This window comes from Rhinolophus ferrumequinum, chromosome 11, assembly GCF_004115265.2.
Source record: "Rhinolophus ferrumequinum isolate MPI-CBG mRhiFer1 chromosome 11, mRhiFer1_v1.p, whole genome shotgun sequence".
In the NCBI taxonomy this organism is placed as follows: domain Eukaryota; kingdom Metazoa; phylum Chordata; class Mammalia; order Chiroptera; family Rhinolophidae; genus Rhinolophus; species Rhinolophus ferrumequinum.
Window position 1 is genome coordinate 72094077 of NC_046294.1, and position 10084 is coordinate 72104160.

Sequence of the window (10084 nt, forward strand, 5' to 3'; positions counted from 1 at the left end):
CCGAAACAGTTTGGCTTTCACTATTATTAGATTATCACTAATTTTAAAGAATAATACCTTGTGTAACTTTACCAGTACCAAGAAGTCCGTTTTACCTAATGTGGTTTTAACTGAGAAGGGATCTCTTTTTCCTCATAAGGGACTGAAAATTTTCAATTTTTAAAAATAAAAATGTGGAGTTTTGTAGTTTTACAAATTCTGATTCAAAGGCCATTAGGATTTCCCCAGGGTCACGGGGGAATGTTTTTCCTTAAAATAATACATTTCTTAAAGAGGAAATGCTAGCTTTAAACGAGGATGCTCTCTTGTTCAGAAAAAGTCTCGAGTCTTTCATCAAGTCCTGGTGTGACAATGACATCTGCAGGCAGAAAAGTATAGAGGTTTTTGGTTGGTTTGTTTGTTTGTTTTTGACAAACAGTTAAAGAGAGAGAGTTAGTTGGTGGTCCTCTAAGACATCCTGCTCTGGAGTCTAGGGGCTGGCAGCCTGTGAAGGAAAGGCTGGAGAGAGGAACTTTCACTGGGGATTTTGGGCTGGGATGGAATAATGGATGAAGAGAGAGAAACTAGGTCTGTGACAGCCAACCTGGAGAGCAGGACTAAGCCTACTTTCTCTCTTTCTCCAGTTCCTAGTCCAGTACTTTGCACATAATAGGTACTTAGCAAATATACTTGATAAATAGATGAATTAATCAAGAAAAGGTAGTGGTTTTTAGGACCTACTCACTGGTTCTCAAAGTTTAGAACCTGTGTTACCTACCTAGGGAGATTTTAAAATGCACATGTGTGACCTAGAAATCTGCATTTGAACAAGTATCCTAGGTTATTCTGAGGCAGTTGGTACAATTTCAACCAGAAACCAACAGAGGTAATCCTAGGGGCCCAAAAGGAAGAGACCATGTCCCACCGAGAGGATGGTAAATAGCTCTACTCAGCACTGGAGAGGGAAGGAACAAGATCTTTAACTCCAGCGGTTAGGGCCAAGATGAGAGAACTACAATATTGAGAGGAGAAACCAGACAGGCCCTTAAAGGGACCATTTAGTGCTTTCAAAATATGCCAAGCCCACTGTATAACAGGAATCTGTGGTTTATCATGATTCTACGTAGTTAGTACCTTGAAATTCCCTCACATTATAGACGAGTCAGCCGTAGCTTTGCGCTAACAGTGTGTTGGGTTGGAGAAGACAGAGACAGAAAGGAAGAGCATCAGAAAAGAACATGGAGAGAAGTCCTGACCCACAGTCTACAGACTGATAATAGTGATAATAGCTACTATTCTTTGACCACATACGAAGGGCCAGACACTGTTCTGAGCACCTTTTAATGTGCTATGCCATTGAATACAACACCTAAGAGTTAATAATAATGATCTGCATTTTATGATTAGGCAGGATTTGAGCCCAGTTCTATCTGACTTCAAAGCTGATGCCCATAGGCACCAGGATATATTTTGTCTTTTTTTGTCTTTCTGATTTTGTCTTTTGAAGTCCTCTGTTATAAGAAGTTATTCGGGGATCTAGTATCTACATAGACAGTGTGCTAAGACAGACTCCTGAGGCGGCAGGGAAGTTGCTCAAGAGCAAGAGTGGACGGGCAGTGTGAGTGTGTTGAGAGGGTTTTGGGGCTGCCTAACTTATTACACGAATATTGTGTTTCTCCAAGTTCCAAATTATCCTGATCTATGAAACTTGTCTTTGCTGTGCATACTCCCAGGCCAAAATTCTGTGATACAGTTTAAGAAAATGATGGAAAAGACTCCATGGATTTATATAAAATTTCCCTGTTTTACCCTTAATCATCTCATAATTACTTTATGTTTCAAGTCCTTATGAATTGCTTTTCCATAAGAGGAACAAACGCTTTGATTTTTGTGGAATTCTTAACTGAAGACGACTAATAATTGTGTTCAGTGCGCCACCTTATGGACTCATGAGCTCATAACAGCCTAGTTTGGGCCCTCATTTGATTACAGGGACCAACTGGTGAACTGGTACAGTTTAACGGCTCTACGAGGGAAATTCTTGATTTGCAGGGTTTGCCGATTTCCATATTGTAAACACTCTCATTATGGCTAATTTCAAGCTACCAACTTGCCACCACTGAGCACAAAGCTGGGAAGCACTGAGCAACAGCACATCATTCTCACTGTACAAAATAAATGTAACTGACTTTGTGAGCATAGAGAAAGGAGGTGTCATAATTAAAAAGCAATGTATTGATTATCATTGTTTTTAACATAATTTATTTGTTAGTTTACATAATTTAATTTTTAATAATGGGTTTGTGTAGCAACCAGCTCACAAAATTTTTTGAAACTTAATAACTGGCTGTGAAATTGCAGGAAATTCAAGTACGGATTGGATTTTCTGAGCTGTCAGTAGTCAGTTCCAGCACCACACCACTGCTGGGACTGGGACTATTGAATAGTCCAGCTTTGCCGCATCCCGAGATATCGACCAGATGGGCTCAGCCAAAAAAAAAAAAAAAAAAAGAAAAAAAGAAAAGAAAAAGAAATCTGATTCTGACAGTGGCCTGGCTCTCCATTGCCCTAGGAATAAAGTCCAAACTGCTGAGCTTCACATTCTAGCTCCCTCCAGGCTGCCTCTTCAGCCTCACTTTCCACCATTCCTCTTCCTGCACTCTCTGCTCGCCCGGGGCACTGCAGGTGGCACTGCTGCCCACACACCAGGCCATTCCACTCCACGCTGCTATTTGCTCGGTCTGCTTTTCTACTTGGAAAACCCCTACATTTGTGAGGCCTGGGGCAAACATACAAAGGGAGGTTGCCCTTCTTCTCCAATGCTGCCTCTCTGTCTGGCATGCACGAAGCCCACATGACCATGCGCTGTTTTCCTGCCTCCAGCCCCAGCCTTAGGAGGAAGGGTGGGCCGCATGGATGGTTCAACAGAGGCTGACGTGTGAAGGAGGCCCAGAAGTCGGTCTAGGCTGCTGGGCAAGGAATTCCTGTGTGAGGGCCTAGAGCACAGAGAGAATGTAGGCTCTGGTTGGACGTGTCCTCTCAGACTACAGAGAATCCTTGTTCCGGGCAGGAGGAGGTCAGAGGATGACCAGGGAGGACACGCTAAAGTGTGGAGGTGGAGAGAGGCATAAGGGAGGGAATGGGGTAGCCTGGGGCTTAGGGCCCACCCATCAAGGACAATTTATCTCCAAAATTGAGTGTCTACAGTAGGCACTTAATAAGTCATCAATACATGATTTTTTAAATTCATGAACATGATTAATTTATTGATAGGTGAGTTGTAACATACCCTTCTGATTGAACAGGTTGTTTTAAGAAAACTGGTTGGTCTTTGGCAGGTTACTAACCTTAGATTATTTTTCTTTGAAGATAAATAAATGTGTTGTCTCTGGTAAAACTGTTCATAATGCCTAAGATGACCAGCCATTTCAATGATCCTGAGATCATATTTTTTCAGTGAATTCTCCATTGTCATTGCCTAACGATTAGGCCTAAAAGTTGTTATTCTTTCTTATGGTTGTGATGAGTCACGATATTTATGCAGATCAGAAGGAAGATATTTTTAAAAGAAAAGAAGGAAAGAGAGAGACAGGGTGTTTCTCTCTGAGTTTGGAAAGACTCAGGTCTCATTACCTGTATGTCAAAGTATTTTTTTTCCATTTGGGTTCCCCTGGGAAGAGGCGGTAGTTTGCCACATCAGGGACCCCACAGCGAGGCCTCTTAATCACATCCATTGTGGACCGGTCTAACTTCCCCGTGACTTGGAGGCCAAAGAACGCTTGCAGCTCCTTAATCTTCTTTACCATGGAATTGCTTCCTCGTGAAACGATCTCACCAACCTGGTGCCCTCCTTTCTTTGTGTAGTACTTGTCAAGATACGCCTGAAATGGAGAGGCAGGCTGACACATCTACAGCAATCTCTAGGAAGTACTCATGCTCAGGTATGACAGGGACAATATTTTCTCGATGGATCAAAAATAGTGTGTAAAGCATATCCCCATTTTTGAAAAAAATTGGATACATTTGCACAGATAAAGCTTACAAAGATATATAATATGCCAAATTATTAACAATGATTATCTTTTATTTATTTATTTTTTGCTCACCTGTATTTTATAGTTGTCCTACAATGAATAGGCATTTTTAAGAGAGAAAAATAATGGAAGGGAAATGAACATTTTTTTCCCCCATAGATCATTTGTTTGTCTTTGAAACCTGTACCCAATTTGCAAGACAGATTGTCCCATTTCTCTGGTAAGCATCATTTTCCTTATACATTATGCAAGATCAGTGTTTTTAACTCTCAGGGGCTTTATAATTCAGCCTCTCATCTTATACAAAGGCAGAGGGTCAATCTGTTTCCCAACTGAGGCTTTTAATCAGTTCAGAGGTGTTCATATGCAGAATTGAACTTATTTTCATGGGATAGGTTTCCTGGGACAGGCTTTTTATTCTTTGAGATAAATAAAACCATACATTATAAAATTTCATTTGCACATTAAAACCTCTAATATCTATATAATTCAAAACACTTTTCTATGACTGTTTAAGGTAAAGTGAGTGAGGCAGGGTCATGCAACTGCCAAGTCAAGAGCCTGCTGTGGTCCCAGGAATTTCACCCACCCAACTTTCTGCAGGCAAATAAACAAAGAGCAGCTAAAGATTTATATACATATTTTATTACATATAAACATTTATATTTATATATGAGGTATATCAATTGTATATAAATAACATTTATACACTATTTTAACAATACATTTATTTATATACTATGTGAATTTTGTATTTGAAACATTTGTTATATATATATACATACTTATACATATAAATAATAAAATATTGACAGTAATCTTAATGTCTAACAATAGGAAATTTGTTAAGTATATTATTATATATTCATGTGAAGTAATACTAAGCCTCTACTAAGATCACATTTTTGAAAACTGTTTAATGGCATGCGATAATGCAGTCCATATAATGGCAATATACTGAGAAAAACAGAGGATAAATCTTTATACAGATTATAATCATAATTTAATAAATAAAACAAACCAAATATATATGTATGTATTTATATTATACTCATGTTCATGATACATGTATATTATTGTAATGTTAATATGTATAGTGATATTTTAAATTAAGATACTAATTCATACATTGATAATATATATCATATATAATGAACATGAGTAACATAAATAATGGAAAGAAATATGTCTGAATATTAATCTTGTTTACCTTTGGGTTGTAAAATTATGGTGACAATTTATTTTTTATCCTTTCCTATCAGCCAAAGTTTTCTGCTATGAACATGGACTGTAATTGTTAAGGAAAAAATAAAAAGGAGTAAGCCTTGCTCACTCATTTGGACAAGGTGCTCTGCTTCTTCACTATGGGGTCAATCGATCCTTGCTCCCTGCCCTGCTTGTGAGAGAAACTCACTTCCCTGGTGATCGTCCCATGACATGAGATGTAATGACATGAGAACCTAGAGGAGGGAAAGAGGGAGGCAGCATGGAGGGTCAGGTCCTGAAGCCTGGATGAAGCTCTCGGAAACAAAGGTGTGCCAAGTTCCATGTCCATCTCTGGTTGGGCCATGTTAAGTTCGCATTTTATGTTTGTGATTGTTTTTGCAAGATGGTATCGATTTTCCGAGCCACCCATCTTCTCTAGCTGTTGCTGTGATAATGCGATGCTCACGGTAAATCTGAATTATGCTCTTCAGAGCTTAGCTCTGTGCAGAAGACCAGATGCTCCTCATTTTCTGAGATAATTTTGATTTCAAATATTTTGTTCCCTTGTTAGATTGTATGTTACTCTGTCTATTCTGATATGACGATTCTTGGTTTCACAATAAGGGAGGAAGCTCATGATACATTAAGTGGAAAGTAGGTTTACAACTATTATTATAGCGTAAGCCATGTTTGTCAACAAAAGTGTGTGCAGGAGGACATACACACAGATATTCACAAACTGGGAGTACGGTGAGGAAGTGGGGGTGGGGCACTGCCAAAAACCCAGTAATCAAGAAAAATAATGTTTTAATGCAGTATTTAAAAGATTGAAATTAATGCAAAAAAATCCGTGATAGACAAAATATGAAAATTTTACATAAACACAGTGTTCAATCCTGCCTCACTCCCCTCACCCTGGTGACTCTGGCCTGAGTCATAGAAAAGTGTTTTGAAAGATATATAGACTGAAGGATTAACAGTGGTGATAGCTTAGTGATGGAATTGAGAAGAATTCTTTTTTAGTTATATCTGTTTTATAATTTTTCTACTCTGAACATATACAAGTTTTACAATACAATGTTTTTTCTTTGAAATATGCATAAGATGCTAACAGGTTTTGGTGGATTCCTTTCATTTCTTTTGGGGCAGCTTTCTCATCTATAAAATGGAGTTGGTATCTGTCCTACGGGCCAGAGCAGCGTGAGGAGCCAATGAGGTTCTCACCGTGAAAATGCTTTTAAATACATCAAAAAACTTTAAAATGTATATCCTTTTACTCATTAATTCCACTTCTGGAAATCTATCCTGAAAAAATAACCCTTTAGATTAGGCTGATGTACAAAGCTGTTCATAGAAACCTTCATATGGAAATAATCTATGTGTCTAACAAAAGAAATGATTCAATAAATTATAACTCACTTACATTCTAGAATATTTGTAACTCTTTAAAATGATGTTTATGAAAATAGTATAAAAATCAAAATTTTATTGTGACAATAATCAGTGAGAAAAGTAGGAATCAAATATAATAGCAATTTAAAAATATCTGTATGCACAGAAAGCAAAATGGTGGTAAAAACATCTGAATTTAGCAGTTTGTATTTGGAAGGTTTTTATTTCTATTTTCTTTAATTAAGAGTTCATAGTAATGTGATAATGAAAATTTATATTATTTTTAAGGACAATTTAACACCTGTTTTAAATCTTGTATTGATGTTACTAATTTTTAAAAAACAAAAAAACAGAATAAAATCCTGGATTAAGAGACTAAGTAAGCGTTTTATCATTCCATCATTTTAAAGCCTTTATGTTCATCAGCAAATCAGAATTTAAAGGATACAGGTGGGCATTAAATAAATCAACTAAAAACCTGTTCATTTTTTCAAGTGTAGATTATTGTGTTTGTAGGCTTGGGAAGAAGCGTGTGATATTTGGAAACATTGCCTATCTGGTGTTTCCAGGCACAAGAAATCATTTGTTCTCTCTTAGTGAGAGATCTAGAAAGAGAGCAGTGTGGAAGCTGCTTCTCCTGACACGGGTTCCCGTGCCCCAGGTAATTCGCTGGCAGTGCCTGTGTCTGAGACTCAGCCAGTACCCTCATCTTGTGGTCTCAGCTCTTGCCACACTAGCCTGATGCTTACTTCTAAGTTCTTTCGCTCCACCAGCTGTTGTACTTGCTGTTTCCTCTGCCTAGAATGCTCTCTCCAGATCTTCACATGACTGGGAATTTAATGCAGTTCAGGTTCATCTTGAATGTCACTTCCTCAGAGAAGCCTGCCTGGATTACTCAGGTGAAAACGTCCCCCTGTCCCCTACTGTCCCAGTCACTCTCTATATCCTAATTAACTTTTTTCCAGTATCACGTCACATTCTGAAATAATCTTGGGCACTTGTTGACTGCTACTTGTTTATCTCCTCCCAGGACCTTCCCACCTCCTCTCTCATCGCCATGTAAATGCCCTAAGAACAGGGACTTTACTTGTTTTGGTCACTGATGTTTATCCAGTACTTAGAACAGATCCTGGCACATAGCACATAGTAAGCACACAATAAATAACTGTTGAATGAATGAACTTAAACTGCCTATTTTCATTTGTTGTATTGTGAGACTGCCAAAGCTGTTATATGCTTCTATAAACTGTAAGATGGGACACGATTTTTTTTCTCATCACTGGGACCCACTTTAGAGGTTTGCCAACCTGCTAGAGTGAAACCTTTTTCTGCCCAGAGCTGACGGCTGGGGCTATTGACAGCAGGAGAAGCTGCAGTTTGCCGGGTGGCAAGTTGTTGACAAATTTGGTCCCTGGTCAAAAGTCTTTCGGAGTGTAAGTATAGAATAAGTAAGCACTCACTTATTTTGGAGAAAAAGAAGTAAGGGATCAGTAAAGATCCCCGACATTCCAAGGCTACTAAGTCTTTGCAAATACTCCTAGCAAGGACAGCTTTTCCCAAGTCTTGTATGGCCTTATTCTTGCATAGACTCATCAGGGATCAGCAACTTTTTTCTGTAAAGAACCGACACTTAATATTTTTGGTTTTGCCATACTCCATTGTGGTACAAAACAGTAATAGACAATATGTAAACAAGTAGGTGTGGCCGGTATTGCCAATGACCACAGTTTGTCTGAACCTGGACTAGAAACAGGGTTGTCAGCCACCTCGGATCAGTTTTGGCTCAGAAGGAGGTCACAAAGACTGTAATTTCTGCATCAGAGTGGCATGAAGCTGGGTTTGGGAAAAAAATTACATTTGGGGAGAAGGGACCCATAGCTAGGGGGCACCAGTGAAATACAATTTGAATGGACCCCAATTCTGAGATATGTTGTTTTGAATTCAATTCATCTTAAAAGTGAGCTCAGGTCAAATGAAGTTCAATTCAGCAGGCCTGTACTTGGCTTTCACAGTACTGTTTATAGGCAGCGCTGATATACAAAATGTTTAATACTTGGTGTGGTAGGGGACTGACCAGTTAGAAAGGATGAGTAGTATAAACAATCTGTAGGGACATGCTGGTGGGTGTGTATGGGTGACAAACAGCTCTGCAGGGCAACTGGGGGAGCAGGACATGGTGTAGTCTGGCAGGTAAGAAAGAAAGCACTCCGGAGGTGGGCTGGTAATCACAGATGTGCTGTCACTCTCGAAAGAGAAGTCCTGGTGCAAACACATTTCATCCACACACCTTTCACAAATGTTGGAAGTTCCACCATTAGCGACTCGTTTCTTTAGGTTAAAGACGGCCGCCTTCCCATTAGATGCAAAATTTGCTTAGAAGCAAATATACATTGAGTCACAACTGGTCTTTGCAAAAGTTCTAGTATGAATTACTTGTATCAAATCCTTTCCGGCAGTCAGTTGGGAGAGATTTTAAAAGGGGAAAATACAGAAAGTGGAAGTAAATAAGGTATTTGGGGAATGTGCTTTAGAGAGCAAAGTTTCTCAAGTGAAAAGAGGCACCCAGGAAAAACTGGGTTCACTTTAGATTTTGACCAAGTTTTCCCTGAGTACAACTGTTAGAACTTTTAGCAATGCATTTACAACCCCCCTCTAGTGTGCGAATCTTACACTTAGATTTTTATTTTTCTGCCCTTCTTAGTCCTCTATATGAGTCCTATATTAGTCCTCTAATATTTCTTTGGTCTTTTTGTATTGCATAAATTTTTGCAAGCCACCTCAAATTGTATACGAAGCAAGATACCTAGATAAATATTTATTCAATCATGCAACACGAACACCTAATGAGCACCAGACATCTGTGTTAGCTGCACAGACGATAGTATCTACTAGGCTTCAATGGTCTTAAAAAATGATTCTTAAATCAATAACAGATTTTTCCGTATTTTCTCGTTATACCCCTTTAAGTTTTCTGGGGCAGCAGGAGGAAGAGGGAATTGTGCAAAGATTCACAAACCTGTATGAGGTGGTAGTTGTTCCTTGAGGTCCTGGGGGTGGCTGCAAATAGGGAGGGGGCCGCAGTGGAAAAGTTCAAAGCCGTGACGAGGAGGAGAGCGAGGCCAGATGCAGGGAGTACCTTCATCTCCTCAAGGTAGCTTGGTAATTATATCAGCGTGGGGGACGGCAGACAATGCACATTTGCACTTCGACCTTGAGCTGCTTTTATAGAGTCAAACAGGTCTGGACCCTCAGAGCAAGGATGATTCATGTCTCAAAAGGTAATTATACAGCTCATTTCTCTCCCTGATGATGGGGTAACACAATGGTACACAGGAGTCAGGGAAAGCTTCATTCTTTGTGATTTACCAAGTCACAAAAGGAGAAAAACAGTCACTTTTAATGAAATTTGTCTGCTACTTACACAAATTGGGGTAAATTTGATGAACTTGAACCCCTCTCAACTGAAACATTTG

The 10084-nt window shown here is 39.0% G+C and overlaps 1 protein-coding gene across 1 annotated transcript in view; it reads right to left on the reverse strand.

Annotated features, from left to right (window-relative positions):
- Positions 1 to 9760, reverse strand: part of MMP20 (matrix metallopeptidase 20) — a 38961-nt gene extending 29201 nt beyond the window's left edge. The window contains exons 1-2 of the mRNA XM_033121088.1: positions 9628 to 9760; positions 3613 to 3860 (exon numbers count right to left, since the gene is read on the reverse strand). Of these exons, the coding sequence (XP_032976979.1) occupies positions 3613 to 3860; positions 9628 to 9753 (374 nt within the window). The 5' untranslated portion in view covers positions 9754 to 9760. The remainder of the gene's footprint in view (positions 1 to 3612; positions 3861 to 9627) is intronic.
- Positions 9761 to 10084: the final 324 nt, after the last annotated feature.